Genomic DNA, 25,333 nt, shown 5'->3' with positions numbered 1-25,333 from the left:
TTACTAAAACCAAGATACCAAAAAAAAAAAAAAATGAGGCAAATTATGTTGGACCCTTTTGTTTTGTTTTAACATTGATAAAGACAGTGTTTTTCAACCAGTACCTCAAAGGGCATTTGGCAATGTCGTGGGACGTTTTTCAGTACCTCAAAGGGCATTTGGCAGTGTCTTGGGGCATATTTGGTTGTCCTAAAGTTGGGAGGTACTATTGGCATCTAGTTGCTGAAGGATACTGCTAGATAATCGCAGTGCTAATGAAAAGGAAGTATAATCTAGCATCGAAGTACAAAGCCTGAAGAGGGAAGGACCATGTGGCAAAAAGGTCTAAGTTGAAAATAGGATCATGAAAGTGTGACTGCAAAGGAAGAGGCATATCTTAGGTAAAAATTAATTGAAAATTATACAGATGGAGGTATAAAGAAGGAAGAAAGAATGGAGAACTCTACTCAGCAGTCTATTCTAGGCTAAGCACTAGGGATTTTCAAGCTTGAAAGACTAGTATAATGGAAACACTCCTAACCAAGTTCAAGATCGTAGGGGAAAGTGAATTGGTACTCTTGCCTGGAAAATCCCATGGATGGAGGAGCCTGGTAGGCTGCAGTCCATGGGGTTGCGAAGAGTCCGACACGACTAAGCGACTTCACTTTCACGCATTGGAGAAGGAAATGGCAACCCACTCCAGTGTTCTTGCCTGGAGAATCTCAGAGACAGGGGAGCTTGGTGGGCTGCCGTCTATGGGGTCGCACAGAGTTGGACACGACTGAAGTGACTTAGCAGCAGTAGCAGCATCATTCAGCAGATATTTATTGGCCATCTGTTGTTTACTAGGCACTGAGAGTGCACCAGTGAAAAAGTTTAGAGAGTTGCTGCTCTTTTTTCTTGGCCACACCATGTGGCATGCAGGTCTTAGTTCCCTAACCAGGGATTAAACCTGTGCCCCTTGCATTGAGAGCACAGAGTCTTGGCCATTGGACCACCAGTGAAGCCCCAGTCTCACTTTTAATTCCAATTTAAAGTTTTTAATTTTAACATAATCACTCTAGCTTCTATGTTGGGAAAGTTCTACATTGGGCCTGGGAGAGGGGAAGGAGAACATAGGGAACAAAGTTAGAAGCAGAGAAACCAGTTGAGGAGGCTTTGGCTATAAGCAGTAATCCAGGCAAGAGATGCTGGTGCCTGACTAGGATAATAGTATTGGAAGTGGCAAGATGTAATTGGATTCTGATACATTTTGAGGATAGAGCTTGAGAAGATTTGTGTTTATATAGGTTTCAGGATATGAGAGAAAGTGAGTTAAAGATTATGCCAAGGTTTTTGGTTTGTACATCAGGTAAAATGAATTCGTCATTCACTGAGATGGTAAAGACTGAGAGAGACATAGGTTTGGAGCAGAGGAACAGGAAACAAAAGCTATGTTTTGGATGTGTTAATTTTGAGATTCTCATTAGAATCCAAGTAGAAAGTTTGAGCAAGCAACTAGATATAAAGAGTTGGGATTCAGTGGGGGTGGGGAGTGGAAATCTGTTTGAGAAATACAAAATTGGGACTTGCCGGAATATGAATGGTATTTAAAGCCATGAGACAAAAAGAGCATCAGGGGAGTAACCAGACTGGAAACTGGAGAGTGGCCAGGGAGGTAGGAAGAGAACCAAAAGAAAGAATGGGATTCTTAGGTGTAGGCAGAAGTAACTTGGTTTTAGTCATGATGAATTTGTATTGCCAACCAGTCCTTTCCTTTGAGGCTTGCTGTGGGTAGCTAGTGGTTTATGAGGCCTAGTCAAAGATCCAAGGACAGAAGGCACAGTTCACTGTACTGGGCTTTTTTTGCTCTCTTCTCCCCCCAATTTGAGGGCTTCTCAGGTGGTGCTGGTGGTAAAGAATCTGCCTGCAGTACAAGAGATTTGGGAGACGTGTGTTCAATCCCTGGGTTGGGAAGATCTCCTAGGGGAGGAAATGGCAACCAGCTCCAGTATTCTTGTCTGGAAGATACCATAGACAGGGGAGCCTTCTGAACTGTATTCCATGGTGCCGCAAAGAGTTGAACAGGACTGAGTGACTGACTGAGCACACACCCCCCAAAATTTGAAGTATCAAAACATCTTTTTCTGTACATTTGAGATAGTATTCTGCTGATTTTGGCTCTTGTTCTGAGGGAAAGATTACAAAATGAAACTGTCAGAGAAATAGTGTCAGTGTATGGTAATTTTTTATTTACAAACTTTAGCCATTGAAGGCTGTGTGTGTGTGTGTGTGTGTACATTGCTCGGTCATGTCTGACTCATTGTGACCCCATGGACTATAGCCAGGTTCCTCTGTCCGTCGATGAGATTTTCCAGGCAAGAATATTGGAGTGGGTTGCCATTCCCTTCTCCATAGAATCTTCCTGATTCAGGGATTGAACCCAGATCTCCTGCATTGCAGGTAGATTCTTTAAAGTCTGAGCCACTAGGCAAGCTATTGAAGAGGAATGGGGAAGTAATTTGAGGGCCTATCACATGCCTGTGTGAGGTGCTTTACATGCACGTCATATAATCTCAGAATGATTCCTAGCCCAAGGTGACAGAGCTACCGATACTGAACAAGAAACAGAGTATGTAATTAGATTCCGATTCCTGTTTTTATACTACCATGCTGGGAAAACCTTTTTTTCTTTTTTTTTTTTTAAGTGCAAGAGGCAATGGGCCCATGGAGGAATGGAAGCTACAGAGTGTTTGAAATTGCTGAGTAAATGAGTTAATTGAAGGAGCAAGGGTCAAAGGGAAGCAGAAAGGGATGAGATTGAAGGCAAAAGTAGAGATACAAGCCTTAAAAAAGAAAAGACTTCTTCCTCTAAGATAGAAGGAAAGGAGAAGAGTAAGAGAGTAGAGATAGGTAAAGTGAAGGAGAGAGGATTTTTTTGAGATGGTCGTGAGAAAGAAGGGGGATGGAGACCTCAGAAGAGCATTGTCTATTAGGAATATGAGAGATTTCTCTTTTTCCTTTCCTCTTTCCTTCTCATACCCTCTTTTCTTTCTCTTTCTCCTTTGTTCCCTTTTGTCTTTCTTTGTAATTTCTTTCATTATTTCCCTTTACTTTTACCCCTTCCTTTCCTTCTTTCTCACTTCTGTCTTATTTCCCCATAAATTCCTTTCCACTCCTTTCTGCCTCTGCCTCTTTTTACCTTCTTTTCCCTCTCTTTGTCACTTCTCTAATTCTTTGAGCATAGACAAAAATGTAAAAGTGGTACATTTAATATACTTTAACTGTCAAGATAGGGGAAATTACTTCCAACTGGGGAAGGGAACGTTTCCCAGAAGAGGTGACATTTGTATTGGCCTTGAGTAGGATTATGGCAGGCTGTTATGTGGAAAGAAGTTTATTTCAAGTTTCAGAGAGCTGGGTGCCAGTGCCCTGGATAGTATATTCTTGTTTAATGTTACCAGAGCAAGGTTCTAAGCTATATCTCATTTGCCTCAGGTCTCAGTCCGCAGTGAGGAACAGGAAATGTTCTTACAGGAGATCGTACCTCTAAGAACAGAACAGGAACCCAGAATGTGCCTTCTGTCTGTGCAAGCCCAGCCAAAGTGTGAATCTGCAGAACTTGAAGCCCAACAGAAGCAAGGTAAAGAAGGAAGACCCATCTTGGGAGGAAGGGTAAGATGGGGACCAACGTAGGACCCTGGGACTCTTTTGTACTTTGTGCTGTTTGTGAGCACGAAAGTCAGGAAGGTCTCTCAAGAACTCTGATGGCTCATGCATAGACCTGAGGCAGCATGGTTTATCACTCTGAAACTTTTTTTCTCTTTATGTTACTATTTTCTAAATCCTGGCTGTATTTTATTTGAAAACAGTTTAGTCCTTCTGATAGTTATTTTCCTCTATACTGACTTCCTTCCTATGTATAGCCTTTATCCTACCAGACAATACCACTGTCTTGCAATTTATTCTGTGTCCTTCAGTAAATAAACCTTTGCCCCTTGATCTCTTCAGCTAACTTTCAGATGGTTCAGAGAAAGGTACATATATGTGTGTATACATACACACACATATATATTTTATATATATATACACATACATATATTACTCTTGTAAAGAGGAGGAGTAATAAAGCAGATGTGGCAAAATGTTCAAAGTGGGTGAAGTGGTGAAAGAATGTACCTTCCTTATTTCCACTTTCTCTGTTTTTTCACTTACTTTTTAAAAACAGGTGAAAATCCACATTATTGAAAAAAGTAATAACCTAAAGTTTACCCAGTGAAAAGTTTTCCTGCCACTCAACTACCATAGCCATTTGGTCTCCTTACCTCTATTTTGAAATAGATTGTCACTGTTACTAGTTTCTTGTGTGTCCTAGAGATTTTTAACCATATATGTATATTTCTCATATTCTAATATATTTTCCTCTCTTTATCACTAAGATTATAGAACCTTGCATTTTTTATTTCTTAACAGCTGCTAAATATTAATATATGACTAAATATTAAAATATATGAGCCCAGGTGGCTCAGTGATAAAGAATCCACCTGCCAATGCAGGAGACAAGGGTTCAATCCTTGGGACAGGAAGATCCCTTGGAGAAGAAAATGGCAACCCACTCTAGTATTCTTGCTTGAGAGATCCCACGGGCAGAGAAGCCTGGTGAGCTATAGTCCATGGGGTCACAAAAGAGTTAGACAGGACTTAGTGACTAAACAACAACAATTTGACTATATCATGCAATTAACTTAGTCTTCTCCTGCTAATAACATTTAAGTTGGCCCCACTCTTTTACTATAACAAATACTGCTGTGATAAATAACCATATGTGTGAATATATCTGTAGCATAAATTCCTTCTAGGTGGAATTACTAGGTCAAAGGTTATATATATATTTGTAATTTTTATATTGTCAAATTGCCCTCTAATAAAGCTTGGATCAATTTACACTCTTACTGGCAATGTTTGATTTTCATGTCGTGAGCACAGTGTTACATCAAGCTTTTGGCAAATCCAATAGGTGAAAATTATACTCAATATTGTTTAAATCTGCTTTTCCCTTATTGTGAGGGGGGGCATCTTTTCTTGTGTTTAAGAGCTGTTCTATTTCCTTTCTTGGAAGCCATCAGTTTTTTTCTTTGCCCAGTTTCCTATTTGGTTACTGGTCTTTTTCTTAACAGTTTTTGGAGTGCTTGAGTTTATTAGTTCTGTATTCTAATGCCATTTTATAGTCATGTGGGATCTCTAAGTTCTTCTGTAATTTTTCATTTGAATAATTTTATGTTGCCTAATGAAAGTTGCTTTTTGCAACCATAAGAAACTAACGAGTATGATTCATTTTTAATTTCAGATATTGAGACTAGAAATGAGCATAGGAATTTAAAGCACGAAGTTTCTCCAGAAATGAAACAATATGGGAATATAGCTAGCAAATTTGAAAATGAAATGTCTCAACCAGCTAGGTATGAAAAAACATATGAATCTGAAGAAAAAACAGGAGAGTCTTCTGAATATTCAAGGGAAGATAAAGAACCTACATGTGATAAAAATGGAGTAAGTTTGACTGAGAACTTAGATCTTTCTAAACACCAGAGAATTTGTCCAGGAGAAAAACCTTATGTATGTGATGTCTGTGGAAGAGCTTTTAGTCAACACTCATGTTTCGTAGAACATCAGAGGATCCATACTGGAGACAGGCCCTACAAATGCAAAGAATGTGGAAAAACTTTCCGTGGGAGAACTGTGCTTATTCGACACAAAATAATACACACAGGAGAGAAACCCTATAAATGTAATGAGTGTGGCAAAGCCTTTGGCCAGTGGTCAGCTCTTAATCAACATCAGAGACTTCACACAGGAGAGAAACACTACCACTGTAATGAATGTGGCAAAGCCTTTAGCCAGAAAGCAGGCCTCTTTCACCATCTCAAAATCCACACAAGAGATAAACCTTATCATTGTACTCAGTGTAATAAAAGTTTTAGTCGGCGTTCAATTCTTACCCAACATCAAGGAGTTCATACTGGGGCAAAGCCCTATGAGTGCAGTGAGTGTGGAAAAGCCTTTGTTTATAACTCCTCCCTTGTTTCCCATCAGGAGATCCACCACAAAGAAAAATGCTATCAGTGTAAGGAATGTGGGAAGTCCTTCAGTCAGAGTGGCCTTATTCAGCATCAGAGAATCCACAATGGAGAGAAACCCTACAAGTGTGATGTATGTGGAAAAGCCTTTATTCAGAGGACAAGTCTTATAAAACATCAACGAATTCACACTGGAGAGAGACCCTATAAATGTGATAAGTGTGGGAAGGCTTTCACTCAAAGATCAGTCCTCAAGGAACATCAGAAAATGCACACCGGAGAGAGGCCCTATAAATGCGATGGGTGTGGGAATGCCTTCCGAGAAATCACGAGCCTCATTCAGCATCAGAGAATCCACACTGGGGAGAAACCCTACCAATGTGATGAATGTGGCAAAGCCTTCAGACAGAGGTCAGATCTTAGTAAACACCAGAGAATTCATAACAGAGGCGATCCCTATACATGTAAAGTGTGTGGGGAGTCATTTACACAGAACTCAGCTCTTATTCAACATCAGACTACCCACAGAGCAGAAAAATCTGGTTCTGTGTGATCTCACGGAATTCAGGCTAGGGAGAAATACTAGCTATGAGATGATCAGGACAAAATGTTAGTCACTATAGCTATATGGAAACCTTGGATATTTCATAAAAAATTCACCGTGTGCTCCTTTTCTCAAAAGAGTTTACAACCTAGTTTCGAAGATAATAGGTCCACCTATTTAGTTAAGGCTGCAGGACAGTAGAATTGATGCTCAAATATTATAGAATTAAAGTGGCACTTGACAAGCAGTAAGTGCTATAAATTCTGAAGGAGAGATCACTGTTGTCTGAAGTGGTCAGGAAAGATTTTAAAGATAAAGGTTTGATGGGGATATTTGGAAGGCAAAAGGGAGAAAACATTTAGAATAGAACATGTTAATCAGAGTGCCTGTGGTTTGCAAGCACCAGTGACAAAACAAGCCAACCTAAAGAAAGTTCATTCAGTTGGGCAGCTGATGGTATTGTGTTGGAAACACAAGGACAGACACTGGGAGGTCAGAATGCCAGTAATTTCACTGAATATTTTGACACGTAAAGAATTTTTCTCATTTAATTTCTAAAATGTTTCTATAAATTAAAATGATTCTCCATTGTAAAAATGAGGATATTCTTGCTTATGGAGATGATGCCACAGCTACAGTATTACACAGAGGAAGAGACCAGAGGCCTAAGTGCAGGTCATTACAGTTCATTAAGTACTGTTCATTACAGGAGTGAGTCCTCAACATCAGTGAACATCAGAATCACCTATGGTGCTTGTTGAACATACCTGAGTCCCACTTGCAGATACTATGCTTCATTAGGTCTGAGATGGGGATTGAGAATCTTCATTTCTGTAGCTCCACCGTCACTTGATGTGCCATATGATTTGAGAAACATTGCATTGAATCAGTTGCCAGTGAAGTGAGGAAGCGTGAATACAGGCCACTGCAGATTTTTAGCATGAGGAAAGCCCTTCAGGGGACATGTGCCAGCAGCTCTTTACAATGAACAGGGAATTAGACCACCATCATGCCTAAAAATTAGGGCTTCACGATGGCCTTTCTAGCCCTTCAAATTTAAATGTTTCAAAACAGACCCACCTACATTCCAATGCTCCCAGGGATCTTCTGAGTGCATGCTTTGTGTGTGTGTGTGTGTGTGTGTGTGTGTTAGGGGAGGGATGCTGGTGTTGTCTGTTTTATACTTCTCTTTTTTCCCACCTCTGTGTTCTGAATTCTTTTACAATTTTTTGACTTGTATACTTTCTTGAGCATATTAAAAGAGCCAAAGATTAGTGATTCTTTCCTTCAGGCTTCAGGAAAAAAATTAACTGAAAACTGGTTGACATTTCCCCTATATTACTGAGTAAATTCTGTTTTTGATGAGAATCTATGATGATTACTGTACTAGGTAGCAGGCAAGTCACAGAAGTACATATAGCTCCTGGTCTGTTTATCTCTTTACAGAAATCATATTTAATCTCTGCTGAGATGTTCATTTCTTTTCCTTTCTGCTTTGCCACAGCAAACTCCACAGTTCGTTCCTAGGACTACGTTCCAACCCCACCCCACCCAACTTCAGTCCCCTCGTCTCTCACTTTTAGCTGGTCAGTGGGTTTGAAGTGGTGAGATAGTGACAGAAGAGGTAGAGGAGAAAAAAGAAGGGTAATTCACCACTCTTTAACTAGTCCTAACAACTTTTCTGCCCAGCCCTGTCTTTATCCACCTCCTCCTTCTGTAAAAGACTCTACCCCCATTTCCCTAGTGCCCCTATCTCCTGTCCCTCTGTCCATAATCCCTGTATAAGACATAAGAATATCATCATTGGATTTGAACCAGACGAGTCCCTAGGCCTATAGAAATATATATGTTCCTAGCTTTCTAAATTGTAATTATGAACACATTTTCTCTTAAAAGTGGTAATAGTACTTTAGGCGTATAAAGTGTCATACTGGTTTTTGGGATTAGAATTTACAATGATTGTGGGAAAACTTTCTGGGTTCACAACATAGGAAAGCAAATTAACATTTGGAAAACAATTCATTCACAAGTGGATTGTTTATTTAATAATGAGACCAACATTGGACTTGTGCACATAGGCACTGAGGCAGCTAGGATTGAAAACCTAATTTTTTATGTCTGGGAAACAGGGATCCTAGAACTAAGCCTGAAGGCCCTAGCTGTAAGTATTGATGCATGCTAAATCGCTTCAGTTGTGTCCAGCTCTTTGCAACACTATAGACTAGCCTGCTCCTCCTCTGGGATTCTCCAGGCAAGAATACTGGAGTGGGCTGCCATGCCCTCCTCCAGGGGATCTTCCTGACCCAGGAATCAAATCCACATCTCATATGTCTCTTGCATTGGCAGGCGGGTTCTTTATCACTAGCACCAACCACCATAAGTATTAATGTATGAGGCCTATTCCCTACGGTTACTCAGTCTCAAGTTCCTCTCATGTAAACTCGACCATTTAGAGGGGCCTTGACTTAGTAACAAGAACCTTCATGAGAACATCTCTACCAAACTGATGCTTGTCCATACTTGTCATCTAACCAGATTTCACAAACATGTTCTCCAAACTGAAATTACTCTTCATAGTAATGTCAGAGCCTCGCTCTCTAATCTGACTGCTCAGTAGAATGCAATTGTTATTTTAAACTTGCTCTCTATTCTCCAGTGCTGTTACTAGCAGTCTCTCCAGTTCATCTGCTTAACATGTTCTCTCAATGCACTCAAGTTCCTCCATTTCCCTTTCAAGTAAAGAGAACTGTAAAGGAACCATAAACAAAGACCCAGAACAATGGACTATGCCTATTATATAGAAGAATACAGTTCATAACTTATTTAAAATATGGGAGGTTTGTTCTGGTTGTTTCTTATGCTTAAATACAGTTGTGCCAAAAAAAAAAAAAAAAAAAAAAGTGCAGTGGCATGGGATTTCCAGGTAGGCGTCAAAGGGGTCAAACTAGTCCATGATAAGGAAAAGGTAAAAGGTTACCAAGTGGAACTAAATCAGCAACAGAAAACTGAAGGCTATGAGGGGGCAAGTGGAGGACATGTTAGGTAAGGAATTGGAGAGTGCAGTAACAGAATACCTTGTGACGAAGTTGAGTACATTTTTATGTATAATAGATGGCATGATAAAGACAAGATCTTGGAAATCAGGGAAATCTAGGAAATCAGTTCATTTATGTGGATTTTTAAATCAACAAAACAGGAGGTGATATGAAAGTAAAGCCAGTCCACAAGAGAAGTATTGACAGTAATACAACAGCCAAATAGAGCAGCTGGTGTAAAGCTCAAATGAATCATGAAGCAGCAGCTTAGAAATAACATAAAGGATGAGAATAAGATTGATTAGCTTCTCCTTTCTATTTGAAGATAACCAAGACAGCCTTGATGTACTCCTTTTCCTATTTGGAACCAGTCTATTCATGTCCAGTTCTAACTATTGCTTCTTGACCTGCATACAGATTTCTCAGGAGACAGGTCAGGTAGTCTGGTATTCCCATCTCTTTCAGAATTTTCCACAGTTTATTGTGATCCACACAGTCAAAGGCTTTGGCATAATCAATAAAGCAGAAATAGATGTTTTTCTGGAACTCTCTTGCTTTTTCCATGATCCAGCAGATGTTGGCAATTTGATCTCTGGTTCCTCTGCCTTTTCTAAAACCAGCTTGAACATCTTGAAGTTCACGGTTCATGTATTGCTGACACCTGGCTGTATATTGTCACCCTGCTTATTTTACTTATATGCAGAGTACATAATGAGAAACGCTGGGCTGGAGGAAGCACAAGCTGGATTCAAGATTGCCGGGAGAAATATCAATAACCTCAGATATGCAGATGACACCACCCTTATGGCAGAAAGTAAAGAAGAACTAAAGAGCCTCTTGATGAAAGTGAAAGAGGAGAGTGGAAAAGTTGGCTTAAAGCTCAACATTCAGAAAACTAAGATCATGGCATCCGGTCCCATCACTTCATGGCAAATAGATGGGGAAACAGTGGCTGACTTTATTTTTGGGGGCTCTAAAATCACTACAGATGGTAATTGCAGCCATGAAATTAAAAGACACTTTCCTTGGAAGGGAAGTTATGACCAACCTAGATGGCATATTAAAAAGCAGAGACATTACTTTGCCAACAAAGGTCCGTCTAGTCAAGGCTATGGTTTTTCCAGTAGTCATGTATGGATGTGAGAGTTGGAATATAAAGAAAGCTGAGTACCAAAGAATTGATACTTTTGAACTGTGTTGTTGGAGAAGACTCTTGACAGTCCCTTAGACTGCAAGGAGATCACTCTTGAGGGTTCATTGAAAGAACTGATGTTGAAGCTGAAACTCCAATACTTTGGCCACCTGATGCGAAGAACTGACTCATTTGAAAAGACCCTGATGCTGGGAAAGATTGAAGGCAGGAAGAGAAGGGAATGACAGAGGATGAGATGGTTTGATGGCATCACTGACTCAATGGAGATGAGTTTGAGCAGACTCCAGGAGTTGGTGATGGACAAGGAGGCCTGGCATGCTGTGGTACAAGGGGTTGTGAAGAGTCGGACATGACTGAGCGACTGAAGTGGACTAAACCAGATGTGAACCAAGCCAGATGGTTATCACTGTCTTGGTAATATCGAAATCACTGCAGATGGTGACTGCAGCCATGAAATTAAAAAGATGCTTGTTTCTTGGACGAAAAGTTATGACCAACCTAGACAGCATATTAAAAAGCAGAGACATTACTTTGCCAACAAAAGTCCATCTAGTCAAAGCTATGGTTTTTCCAGTAGTCATGTATGGTTGTGAGAGTTGGACTATAAAGAAAGCTGAGTGCTGAAGAATTGATGCTTTTGAACTGTGGTGTTGGAGAAGACTCTTGAGAGTCCCTTGGACAGCAAGGAGATCCAACCAGTCCATCCTAAAGGAAATCACTCCTGAATGTTCATTGGAAGGACTGATGCTGAAGCTGAAACTCCAATACTTTGGCCACCTGATGTGAAGAACTGACTCATTTGAAAAGACCCTGATGCTGGGAAAGACTGAAGGCGGGAGGAGAAGGGGATGACAGAGGATGAGATGATTGGATGGCATCACTGACTCAATGGACATGAGTTTGAGTAAACTCTGGGAGTTGGTAATGGACAGGGAGGGGAGGCCTAGTGTGGTGCAGTCCATGTCGTCGCAAAGAGTCAGACATGACTGAGCAACTGAACTGAATGGAACCAAGACAGTGTTTACTAAGGCAAAAGCACTTGGAGAGGTTGGGGGAGAATCAAATTTCTAAAGCAATGAAAAGTAAAGTGAGCTTTAAACATGGGTTTCAGATGAAAAGATATCCTGACAATCGCAAAAGGGTTCCAGAGAGTGTAATAGACAGGGACTGAAAGGAAGGAAGATGGACCCCTCTGATAAAAAAAGAAAAAATGTGGGGAGGGGTTGACCAGGGCTGTAGGATTGAGAAATTTCCTGGGGCATGGTGGGTGAGGATGGAGGTGGAGAGTGATCAGATGGAAGCACTTAGAAAAGCTGTGCACTCCTGTCGTCACAAGGAAGTAGCCTCTTCCATTAATATCCAGTGATTGACCATTAGAGTTGTTACAGTTAAAACAAAGTCATTATTGTTGGCAATCTTTAGGAATAGATGAAGGGATTCATTAACAGTATTATGTGATATTTACTAACTGCTTACTAAGGGCCAGACATTACTAAATGCTTTGCTCACACTATTTCATTTTTACCTGGGGAAATGGAAGTCAGTAAAGCTACTTGAGGTCACAGAGTTAGTATGTGGGGGACCAGGATATGAACTCAGCAGATCCAGAACCCACTCTGTTTCAGAACAAACTGCATATTGCAGTGGTATTCAGGGCTTTGAGTTATTAGTGAGTTAATAGTAGCAAACGTCACTTAGTCATGTCCGACTCTTGCGACCCCATGGACTGTAGCCTGCCAGGTTCCTCTGTCCATGGGATTCTCCAGGCAAGAATACTGGAGTGGGTTGCCATTTCCTTCTCCAGGGGATCTTCCCAACCCTGGAATCGAACCCATGTCTCCTGCATTGCAGGCAGATTCTTTACCGACTGAGCCAGGAGGGAAGCCCTCTTTGAGTTATTACCTATAGAAAAATTTTCAACTATCAATATTATGGAAAATACTTCTAGAGTGATAATATCCCCATCCTCTTGTATACTAAATCTTGGATGAAGTTTGGCCAGTGTAAATATCTAATTCTTGTTGCCTGCAGAATGAGGATGTATGCAGGAGATGTTTCAAGTTAAAAATGGTCTCTTTATAGGAAAGGATCACACTCCTAGCTTAGAATCATTGTTTTCTGCACTATTCTGACAGAATAAGGGATATTTGACTGTCTAATACTCACTATGGGTATATCAATGCCTTTGATGAGGGTTTTTAAAAGCGATCTTATATTTGTAGCTAGTACCATTTCTTGGACTTAAAAAACCATAGATAAGTATATATTATATATTTCTTTCAGTTACTCTTCCTGACTCCACAAGCCCAGAATTTATTTGAGCAATGAGTGTGCTTATTTAACAGAGGATAATCATTTTGATTGGGGCTTCTCAGGTGGCTCAGTTGCAAAGAATCTGCCTGCCAATGCAGAAGTGGGTTTGATCCCTGGGTTGGGGAGATCCCCTGAAAAAGGAAATGGCAACCTACTACAGTATTCTTGCCTGAGAAGTCCCATGGATGGAGGAGCCTGGCAGGCTTCAGTCCATGGGGTCGCAAGAGTAAGACATGACTAAGCGACTAAACTATTATTTTGATAAACTTTTAATTGAATTTTTTCAACTTTCAACCTTTTACACTGCAGATTTCACATTATAAAGCTCCTCCAGCAGTTCATCTTTTTATAAGAATTTCTTTGGATCTTTCTCCTTCCAAATGTTTCTGGGTATAACTGGTAAGGAGTTCATGCACATTATTCTTGTACATAGTACTTTAATATATTTATAAAGTAGGTATGGATATATATATAGTATATATTGTATTTATATATATAATCTGATTTTATATATATATAATTTGATTTCAACAAAACCAACTTTGATAAGTATTTTAAACTTCTCAGTTGATTAGCTCCCTAGCTCACATTGTGAGGTCATTATTGAGAGCCAGAAGTTATCCATTGCTTTCTTGGAAACAGTTGATTCTCTTCACACTCACGTAAAAGACCTTTTCCAGGTCTGAAAACCCAGAAGTCAAGGCTCCCAGAGCTTTCCCCCATCACAGTTCAAGGTGATCTTTGGGAATATATGTTTGCTCCACCAGTCATTTTCCTAAGCCCAAATGGCCTGGTCCTGGGTACCCCAAGGATTCCTAAGAGGAGGCCATTTGTTACCTCTGATTTATGCAGGGCTTCATTATTCCTGTCTGCACTTTATATGCATTTCATACATTTTGACCTAGTGCCTCAGCTCAGCCCACTTAAGTGAAATATTTAAGAGTATGTGTCTTACCATTTTATTCCAATAAAGAAGGAGGCAATTTAGGAACTCGACAGCTTGCCGTAGCCAAATTAGCTGAGTGACATTGGGCCTCAGTTTCCTCATAATGTAAAATATTGCTAAAGTACCTTCCTCTGCCTGGGGAGTTATAGGATAATAGTTATATGGATAAATGAGTTTTATATAAAGTGCTTAGAACAGTGCTTAGCACCTAAGTACTTTATTTGTTGTTCAGTTGCTAAGTCGTGTCTGACTCTGTGACTGCATGAAATGCAGCGTTCCAGGCTTCCCTTGTCCTTCATTATCTCCCATAGTTTGCTTAAACTCGTCCATTGAGTTGGCTTTGCCATCCAACCATCTCATCTTCTGTCATCCCCTTCTCCTTTTGCCCTCAATCTTTCCCAGAATTATGTTCTTTCCCAGTGAGTCGGTTCTTTGCATCAGGTGGCCCAAGTATTGGAGCTTCAGCATTAGTCCTTCTAATGAATATTCAGGGTTGATTTCCTTTAGGATTGACTAGTTTGATCTCCTTGCTGCCCAAGGGACTCTCAAGAGTCTTCTCCAGCACCACAATTTGAAAGCATCAATTCTTTGGTGTTCAGCCTTCTTTATAGTCCAACTTTCAACTCTGTACGTGACTAATGGAAAAACTATAGCTTTGACTCAATGGCCCTTTGTTGGTGAAGTGATGATGTCTCTGCTTTTTTAATACTCTGTCTAGGTTTGTCATAACTTTCCTTCCAAGGAGCAAGCATTTTTAATTTTGTGGCTGCAGTCACCGTCTGAAGTGATTTGGAATCCTAGAAAATAAAAATCTGTCACCGTTTCTACTTTTCCCCTATTTGCTATGAAATGATGAGACCAGATGTCACAATCTTAGTTTTTTGAATGTTAAGTTTTAAGCCTGCTTTTTCACTCTCTTCTTTCACCTTCATCAAGAGGCTCTTTAGTTTCTCTTTGCTTTTTGCCATTAGAGTGGTATCATCTGCATATCTGAGGTTGTTGATAGTTCTCTTGGCAGTCTTGATTCCCACTTGAGATTCAAGAGCTTTATAGACATTTGCTTTGTTTATTGCCCTGGGTTCTCTCAAATGTGTGGCCTCTAGAAGCTCCTCTCTCCTCTCTACTCCTCTCCTCTTGAAGGTGAGAGGAGAAGGGGAGGACAGAGGATGAGATGGTTGAATGGCATCACCAACTCAATGGACATGAGTTTGAGTAATCTCTGGGAGTTGGTGATGGACAGGGAGGCCTGGTATGCTGAAGTCCATGGGATCGCAAAGAGTTGGACACAACTGAGCTACTGAACTGACTGACTGACTAGAAGCTCCAGCCCCAGGCCAGAGATTACCTGTAACCACCCTGCAGATTTCCCAGGACTGCTGCATTGTTGCCACTGAGATGAAAGCTCCCTCTCTGCTCTACTTTTTCTTATCTGGACTCTGATGAACAGTGGACGGCAGGAGATAAACATTGCTTAAACTTCCTGGGAAAGATTTTCCTGTCTTTTGTTTCTACCTACCCTTGTTAGTTATCAGCTACAACTAGCAGCCAGGGGGGTTCACTTTTTGTCTTGGGAGCTGCTCTTTCGAGGTTCTGTAGCGGGAAGGTGAACCCTGGGGGAAGACTGTCGAGCCCCAGCCTCAGAGTGCAGCCCATTGGAGTTACCCAACCCAGCTGCCCAAACCTGCGCTGCTCAGCAGGGGCGGGGATGCTGCCAGGCAACCATAGGAGAGAACCTCCAGGTTCCTAGAGAAGACTGAAGGGTGAGGCAGCCATTGATTGCTGAAGGCTTAGAACTGCAAGCTCTTTCGGCCTTTGTGTTGTAGGGGTCGGTGGTCACAGGTTCCTAGACTCCGGCTTTGACTCCGTGTATATCTGGCCCTTTGGGGACTCTGCTCAAGTTCAGTGTGATGATTGATATGCAGGGGAAAGTTAAAGATGGTTTCCAAGTCTTGAGTTGTAATAAGATATTGGGGATGTTGAGAAAGAGGAAAGTCCTGAACCTCAGTTTGGTAAAAGGAAAGTTGCGTTCTTTTGAGATGATCCCACTCATGACTCTCCCTAGAATAAATAGGAACAAATTAGGAGTCCACTTACTGGTTGTGTGACTTTTAGCAAATAGCTTAATCCTTCTGTGCCTCAGTATCATTCATGTGTCAGATGGAATTATAAAATCTTAGATGAGTTAAATTTACAGTCAATTTTCAATAACTGTTATTTTCTGATCTCTGATGGTTTACTGTTTGAGATTCTCAGAAGAGGGGAACCAAAGGGAAGAGGGTCATTGTCTTTCTCCCAAACCTGATTAGCTTAAACATTTAGGAAGTAAGAGTTTTGGCAGATAGTGCTGGATAATAATTTGCAGTCATTCCCACTCATTTATTTTTTAGCTTTCTGACAGAGTTCCTTTTTTCTTTCAGTGCATTACCAGGTAAGTGAATTTGGGGGTAAGAGCTAAATAAAATTCAGAGTTTCTGTTAATTGTGTTGTTTTATGCCTCAGGAAGAAGACTAGCTACAAGGAAATACTTCTGAAAAATCAATGTGAACCACAAGCTGGAGTGAATCTTCTTCTGAGCTCGCTTATTCCAGAATGGCAGTCCTCTTGCAGAAAAGACCTCTACTAGTGACTGATGGTAGAGGGCAGGGTTGTGCCTGTCCAAGAATCAGACTGGCACAGCAAAATCTTTCTTCAAATTTTAAGTTGTTGCTACCAGGAAATAGATACTTGAGCCTCACAGGTCTGTCAGAAGATGGGTAGCTCTGCCCACAGATTCAGAGAGCAGAGATGCAGACCGAGGAGCAGGTGCTAAAGCAGGTCCTGACCTCTGCCTGGAGAACTGCAGACCTAGGGAGGATAATATCATCCAGAATGTGGAAAAAAATTATGCTGGAGAAGTTAAAGAGACAGCTTGATGGACAAGCCTTAAAGCGGGAAGGGTTGGGAGGATGATTTATGGCTTGAGTAGTGAAAGGAATAACATAGAAAGCAGCAAAACCGAACTAAAGGACCCATCAGATGTATTTGGAGCCATAACTCTGTATCACCTTCATGGGCTTTAATTCCCCTGGCTATTCATGTACACCTCTGGAACCTTCTCTCTCTATATTGGGTTTTTATTGTTGTTGGTGGTGTATGAGTATTTTTACTGAGGGACTAGCTTCATATTCAATTTTCCAAGACCATCTCTTCATCCCATTGCTTTTAGGGTCCAGGTAGAACAAGGATAGAACAAGATACACTTTTGGCAAGATAGTACCCTGGAATCAGAAGTGTCACGTCCAGCCTGTTAAAATGCTTAGTTTTACTCTCACAGTATTGCCTTATGAAGTGAAAAGCAGATGAGAAAGCAAATCTCCTGAGAAAGAAGACATCTTTGAAAGGCAGCTTTTTAGAACTATTGTAAGTAGTATCTTGTCCCTGGGAACCGTGCACCTACCCATCTCCTCATTGCCCAATTCTTTAGGTAGAAGCTGTTATTCATATTTGTGGAGGTGTTTGTGTTTTGTTGTTTTGACTTTTTCAACTTCTTTAGCTTCAAAATGTTTTTCTTCTTATCTTTTAATCCTGAATATTACTTGAAAAAGTTATTTTCCCCACTGTAATTTTTCCAGTTTACTTATTTCCCCACATCAAAATAGTATGGATTTTTTTTTATGTTAACATTTTTTTTTAATTTTATTTTATTTTTAGACTTTACATAACTGTATTAGTTTTGCCAAATATCAAAATGAATCCGCCACAGGTATACATGTGTTCCCCATCCTGAACCCTCCTCCCTCCTCCCTCCCCATTCCATCCCTCTGGGTCGTCCCAGTGCACCAGCCCCATGCATCCAGTATCGTGCATCGAACCTGGACTGGCACTCGTTTCATACATGATATTTTACATGTTTCAATGCCATTCTCCCAAATCTTCCCACCCTCTCCCTCTCTCACAGAGTCCATAAGACTGTTCTATACATCAGTGTCTCTTTTGCTGTCTCGTACACAGGGTTATTGTTACCATCTTTCTAAATTCCATATATATGCGTTAGTATACTGTATTGGTGTTTTTCTTTCTGGCTTACTTCACTCTGTATAATAGGCTCCAGTTTCATCCACCTCATTAGAACTGATTCAAATGTATTCTTTTTAATGGCTGAGTAATACTCCATTGTGTATATGTACCACAGCTTTCTTATCCATTCATCTGCTGATGGACATCTAGGTTGCTTCCATGTCCTGGCTATTATAAACAGTGCTGCGATGAACATTGGGGTATACGTGTCTCTTTCCCTTCTAGTTTCCTCAGTGTGTATGCCCAGCAGTGGGATTGCTGGATCATAAGGCAGGTCTATTTCCAGTTTTTTAAGGAATCTCCACACTGTTCTCCATAGTGGCTGTACTAGTTTGCATTCCCACCAACAGTGTAAGAGGGTTCCCTTTTCTCCACACCCTCTCCAGCATTTATTGCTTGTAGACTTTTGGATCGCAGCCATTCTGACTGGTGTGAAATGGTACCTCATAGTGGTTTTGATTTGCATTTCTCTGATAATGAGTGATGTTGAGCATCTTTTTATGTGTTTGTTAGCCATCTGTATGTCTTCTTTGGAGAAATGTCTATTTAGTTCTTTGGCCCATTTTTTGATTGGGTCATTTATTTTTCTGGAGTTGAGCTATAGGAGTTGGTTGTATATTTTTGAGATTAGTTGTTTGTCAGTTGCTTCATTTGCTATTATCTTCTCCCATTCTGAAGGCTGTCTTTTCACCTTGCTAATAGTTTCCTTTGATGTGCAGAAGCTTTTAAGGTTAATTAGGTCCCATTTGTTTATTTTTGCTTTTATTTCCAATATTCTGGGAGGTGGGTCATAGAGGATCCTGCTGTGATGTATGTCAGAGAGTGTTTTGCCTATGTTCTCCTCTAGGAGTTTTATAGTTTCTGGTCTTACGTTTAGATCTTTAATCCATTTTGAGTTTATTTTTGTGTATGGTGTTAGAAAGTGTTCTAGTTTCATTCTTTTACAAGTGGTTGACCAGAGTTCCCAGCACCACTTGTTAAAGAGATTGTCTTTAATCCATTGTATATTCTTGCCTCCTTTGTCAAAGATAAGGTGTCCATATGTGTGTGGATTTATCTCTGGGCTTTCTATTTTGTTCCATTGATCTATATTTCTGTCTTTGTGCCAGTACCATACTGTCTTGATAACTGTGGCTTTGTAGTAGAGCCTGAAGTCAGGTAGGTTGATTCCTCCAGTTCCATTCTTCTTTCTCAAGATTGCTTTGGCTATTCGAGGTTTTTTGTTTTTCCATACAAATTGTGAAATTATTTGTTCTAGCTCTGCGAAGAATGCTGTTGGTAGCTTGATAGGGATTGCATTGAATCTATAGATTGCTTTGGGTAGTATACTCATTTTCACTATATTGATTCTTCCAATCCATGAACATGGTATTATATTTCTCCATCTGTTAGTGTCCTCTTTGATTTCTTTCACCAGTGTTTTACAGTTTTCTATATATAGGTCTTTAGATTCTTTAGGTAGATATATTCCTAAGTATTTTATTCTTTCCGTTGCAATGGTGAATGGAATTCTTTCCTTAATTTCTCTTTCTGTTTTCTCATTATTAGTGTATAGGAATGCAAGGGATTTCTGTGTGTTGATTTTATATCCTGCAACTTTACTATAGTCATTGATTAGTTCTAGTAATTTTCTGGTGGAGTCTTTAGGGTTTTCTATGTAGAGGATCATGTCATCTGCAAACAGTGAGAGCTTTACTTCTTCTTTTCCAATTTGCATTCCTTTTATTTCTTTTTCTGTTCTGATTGCTGTGGCCAAAACTTCCAAAACTATGTTGAATAGTAATGGTGAAAGTGGGCACCCTTGTCTTGTTCCTGACTTTAGAGGAAATGCTTTCAATTTTTCACCATTGAGGATAATGTTTGCTGTGGGTTTGTCATATATAGCTTTTATTATGTTGAGGTATGTTCCTTCTATTCCTGCTTTCTGGAGAGTTTTGATCATAAATGGATGTTGAATTTTGTCAAAGGCTTTCTCTGCATCTATTGAGATAATCATATGGTTTTTGTTTTTCAATTTGTTAATGTGGTGTATTACATTGATTGATTTGCGGATACTGAAGAATCCTTGCATCCCTGGGATAAAGCCCACTTGGTCATGGTGTATGATCTTTTTATTGTGTTGTTGGATTCTGATTGCTAGAATTTTGTTAAGGATTTTTGCATCTATGTTCATCAGTGATATTGGCCTGTAGTTTTCTTTTTTTGTGGCATCTTTGTCAGGTTTTGGTATTAGGGTGATGGTGGCGTCATAGAATGAGTTTGGAAGTTTACCATCCTCTGCAATTTTCTGGAAGAGTTTGAGCAGGATAGGTGTTAGCTCTTCTCTAAATTTTTGGTAGAATTCAGCTGTGAAGCCGTCTGGACCTGGGCTTTTGTTTGCTGGAAGATTTTTTATTACAGTTTTAATTTCCGTGCTTGTGATGGGTCTGTTAAGATTTTCTATTTCTTCCTGGTCGAGTTTTGGAAAGTTGTACTTTTCTAAGAATTTGTCCATTTCTTCCTCGTTGTCCATTTTATTGGCATATAATTGTTGATAGTACTCTCTTATGATCCTTTGTATTTCTGTGTTGTCTGTTGTGATCTCTCCAGTTTCATTTCTAATTTTATTGATTTGATTTTTCTCCCTTTGTTTCTTGATGAGTCTGGCTAATGGTTTGTCAATTTTATTTATCCTTTCAAAGAACCAGCTTTTGGTTTTGTTGATTTTTGCTATGGTCTCTTTTGTTTCTTTTGCATTTATTTCTGCTCTAATTTTTAAGATTTCTTTCCTTCTACTAACCCTGGGGTTCTTCATTTCTTCCTTTTCTAGTTGCTTTAGGTGTAGAGTTAGGTTATTTATTTGACTTTTTTCTTGTTTCTTGAGGTGTGCCTGTATTGCTATGAACTTTCCCCTTAGGACTGCTTTTACCGTGTCCCACAGGTTTTGGGTTGTTGTGTTTTCATTTTCATTCGTTTCTATGCAAATTTTGATTTCTTTTTTGATTTCTTCTGTGATTTGTTGGTTATTCAGCAGCGTGTTGTTCAGCCTCCATATGTTGGATTTTTTAATAGTTTTTCTCCTGTAATTGAGATCTAATCTTACTGCATTGTGGTCAGAAAAGATGCTTGGAATGATTTCTATTTTTTTGAATTTACCAAGGCTAGCTTTATGGCCCAGGATGTGATCTATCCTGGAGAAGGTTCCATGTGCGCTTGAGAAGAAGGTGAAATTCATTGTTTTGGGATGAAATGTCCTATAGATATCAATTAGGTCTAACTGGTCTATTGTATCGTTTAAAGTTTGTGTTTCCTTGTTAATTTTCTGTTTAGTTGATCTATCCATAGGTGTGAGTGGGGTATTAAAGTCTCCCACTATTATTGTGTTGTTGTTAATTTCTTCTTTCATACTTGTTAGCATTTGTCTTACATACTGCGGTGCTCCCGTGTTGGGTGCATATATATTTATAATTGTTATATCTTCTTCTTGGATTGATCCTTTGATCATTATGTAGTGACCATCTTTGTCTCTTTTCACAGTCTTTGTTTTAAAGTCTATTTTATCTGATATGAGTATTGCTACTCCTGCTTTCTTTTGGTCCCTATTTGCATGGAAAATCTTTTTCCAGCCCTTCACTTTCAGTCTGTATGTGTCCCCTGTTTTGAGGTGGGTCTCTTGTAGACAACATATGTAGGGGTCTTGTTTTTGTATCCATTCAGCCAGTCTTTGTCTTTTGGTTGGGGCATTCAACCCATTTACGTTTAAGGTAATTACTGATAAGTATGACCCCGTTGCCATTTACTTTATTGTTTTGGGTTCGAATTTATACACCATTTTTGTGTTTCCTGTCTAGAGAATATCCTTTAGTATTTGTTGGAGAGCTGGTTTGGTGGTGCAGAATTCTCTCAGCTTTTGCTTGTCTGAAAAGCTTTTGCTTTCTCCTTCATACTTGAATGAGATCCTTGCTGGGTACAATAATCTAATAGTATGGATTTTTGAAACTAATTTACCTGTTGCTTCAAGTTAACTTTTATTATATGCCATTGTTTGTGGATCCGCTTAACAAACATTTATGGAACATTTTGTTTGTTTGTAGTAGTGGCCTCAATACATTTCATTTGGTATAAATGGTACTTATAATTACCCTTTAGCAAATTAAATTTCTCTTGGTTTCGTGATATTCTCTTTTTTTCATGTGTGGATTCAAACTGATCTCTTCTTAACTTTTTTGATTATACCTTCCTGATTCTTTGTCACATTTTGTGAGAAAATTCTCCATGCTCTTCCAGTTTCTTTCTTCCCAGCTCTTGCTTCTCAAACTGGAACCTCATATGCCTTCTTGGGTATTTTTCAAAACTGAGTTGGCAGTTTAGGAAACCTGAAAAAGCATGCACTTTAGGTAAAACTGAGTTTTATCTTTATCACTGTTTCTCATAATTAATCTCATGATCTCAGGAGAAGAGACAACTGACATTTGAATTGTCTGTGCATTTTTTTAGATGGAGTTACTGAGAATGAAAATAAGGACTTGTCTCCAACACATATAAAAATCTGAAGATGCTGTAATGTGGGGGGAGTCTGCAGAATTACACCAGTGCAGTAAGTTAGTAAAAGTTTTAGTCACTGGTGAGTCATTACTCACCATTAGGGAACACATATCAAAGAAAATGCTTGAGAACAACATGTTTGTAAAGGCTTTTGTTTACAGTGGGTCCCTCCTTTCCCACTAGGAAATCTATCACAAAGGAAATGCTGTCAGTATAAAGAATGTGGGAAAGCCATATTTGACTTTAGAAAATCTGCAAAAGCGAGAAACCGCATACATGTGATGACTGTAAGGAGGCCTTCATTCATCATGGAAACCTTCTAGAACATTATGTGAAGGAAGCAAAAAGAAAGGCCTTCAGCCAGAAGTCAAAACTGACTGCACTATAGATTCTACATGGGAGACAGATCTACTAAATGTGATGAATATGGAAATGTTTTCCATGGAATCATAGCATTATTCAGCATTGGGGAGAAGATCACACTAAAGAAAAACTGAGTGTCATGGGTTTGGAAAAGTCTTCAGAGGTTGGACCTTAGAAAATATCAGGGAGTCCATATTAGAGAGGCTCTTATAAATGAGAAGATTGTAGGAAGTTATATGGACAGATATCAAGCCTCAACAATAGAGTCTCCATGATACTGGAAAATTCATATAATTAATGTAAATGGGCAAGATGTATGGGGAATGGATATCTTAAATTGCCCATTGTAGCCACAAAGAACATTCAGTGAATTTCTCAAGTCAAGAAAAGGGAAAGTCATAAGTTCTTTTTGCTCCTGAAAGGTCTATAAATATGAACAATCAGGAGTTTTGAAATGAAGATGTTTACCTGCATCCCTGGACTTGTGCTACTGTCTCTAAGATGACTGTTGGGGACATGGTATTTTGCCATGCCCACTCTAATCTCACATCTTAAATTCATTCAAGTGTAGATAATATTGTCTACTGCTTGTTGTAAATTAATTTTTATGGGCTAAATAGGCTTGTATGAGTACCCCAGGACATAAAAATGACATTTTTAAAGCTTCAGTAAGCATAGTAAAAGGAACCACGTCATTGAATTGTTAGTACTTTTTAAAATTTGGCATTGCTTCTGTGTTCTAACACAAGGCCATAGAGGTGTTGATCACAGAGTATATATTTCCCAGCTTGGTTTTTTTTTTAAAGATAGAAAGTGATATTTCACATATAGCTTTGACAGATAATAGGTTATTTTCTTTTATAGATAACACAATATAATATCCTGGAGGCTAATATTTTGAAGTAACATTACTTTCAGTTCTAAAACCTACAGGATAAAAGAGGAAATAATCTAAGCTGTTCTTCAGCAATTTGGCAGTATAGCCCAATCTCTATGAGAATGAAGCTTATGGATTTTATAGTAGGTCATTAAATATAGGAACCACAGATTTCAAAAAATTGCAATGATTATTTCACAGTTAGGAGTTTATATCTGCTGCAAATGCCTGAATTTTCTGAGTAGATACTATAGTCACTTATTTTAAAAGACAGACTGCATTCTATTAAAGACTTTTTCAGCATTATAGAAACTACATTTTCCACTTAATTTTATTATCACCTTGTATTACATGAAAGGATTTCCTAATATTGAACCAACCTTGCATTCCTGGAATAAATTTCACTTAGTCACGGTGTTTTCTTAATGTGTTAATGGGTTCTACTTGCTAATACTTTATTTAGTGTATTTTTACTCAGTATTCATATAAAAAGGTGTCATCTTTTAGATCTGTCATTTTATTCTACATTCATGGTTAGGTTTTAATTTTACTACATCATAAAAAAAACTTTAAGTTTTTGTTCTTTTTTGTTTGTTTTTAATGTTCTAGTACCATTTGTAAAGCATTGAAATTATCTTGTATTTGAAAGTTGAATTCTGATGTAAAACTATCTGGGGCGGGTGCTTTTTTGTGGGAAAAAATGCTATTTATGTAATTGAAATCATACAGAGTATATTCTTTGACCATAATGGTACCAAACTATGAAATAACAGTAAGACAACAGAAAACTCTCCAAACATTTGGAAACTAAGGAAAATATTTCTAAATAATGCCCTGGTCAGGAAGGAACTCTCAAAGGAATTTTAAAATACATAAATTGAAGGGAAATAAGTACAACCTATGACAAGATGTGAGACACAGCTAAAGAAATGTTGAGAAGGAAAATTATAGCACTAAATGAGAAGGAAAATTATAGCACTAAATGCTTATATTAGAAAAAGAATAGTCTGAAATCAATAATTGAAGTTCCTGCTTCAAGAAACTAAAGATCAGGAGCAAAATAAAACCAAGGCAGTAGAAAGAAGAAAATAATAACGATAATAGCAGAAATTAATGAAACTGAGAATAGGAAAACAGGAGAAAAATCAGCAAAACATAAGCTGTCTCTTCAAAAAATTTTTCCAATAAAATATAAACTTTTAATAAAGTCAACAAGATTAAAAGAGAAGATACAAATCACTAGTAACAGGAATGAACATGGGATATCACTACAGATCTTGCATTATTTATTAAAAGCTTCATGAGGGCAGACTGAACAACTTTGCATTTGTAACTCTGACAACTAGAACAACAGAAAACAAAGATCATGGCATCTGGTCCCATCACTTCATGGGAAATAGATGGGGAAACAGTGGAAACAGTGTCAGAGTTTATTTTTTGGGGCTCCAAAATCACTGCAGTTGGTGATGGCAGCCATGAAATTAAAA

General features: G+C 39.0%; 1 protein-coding gene across 8 annotated transcripts in view; it reads left to right on the top strand.

Annotated features, from left to right (window-relative positions):
* Positions 1-24,785, top strand: part of ZSCAN12 (zinc finger and SCAN domain containing 12) — an 80,175-nt gene extending 55,390 nt beyond the window's left edge. For 3 of the 8 annotated variants that reach the window (XM_044928257.2, XM_044928254.2, XM_044928252.2), the window contains exons 3-4: positions 3,457-3,601; positions 5,306-9,501. In XM_044928257.2, coding sequence (XP_044784192.2) covers positions 3,457-3,601; positions 5,306-6,588 — 1,428 coding nt within the window. In that variant the 3' untranslated portion in view covers positions 6,589-9,501. Of the gene's footprint in view, positions 1-3,456; positions 3,634-5,305; positions 9,502-16,525; positions 17,426-22,558 lie in introns of those variants that run through there. The other 5 variants (XR_006544672.2, XR_006544671.2, XM_044928262.2 and 2 more) reach the window with 5 other exon arrangements.
* Positions 24,786-25,333: the final 548 nt, after the last annotated feature.

This window comes from Bubalus bubalis, chromosome 2 (genome assembly GCF_019923935.1).
Source record: "Bubalus bubalis isolate 160015118507 breed Murrah chromosome 2, NDDB_SH_1, whole genome shotgun sequence".
In the NCBI taxonomy this organism is placed as follows: Eukaryota; Metazoa; Chordata; class Mammalia; order Artiodactyla; family Bovidae; genus Bubalus; species Bubalus bubalis.
This window is presented reverse-complemented; position numbering and strand designations above follow the sequence as displayed.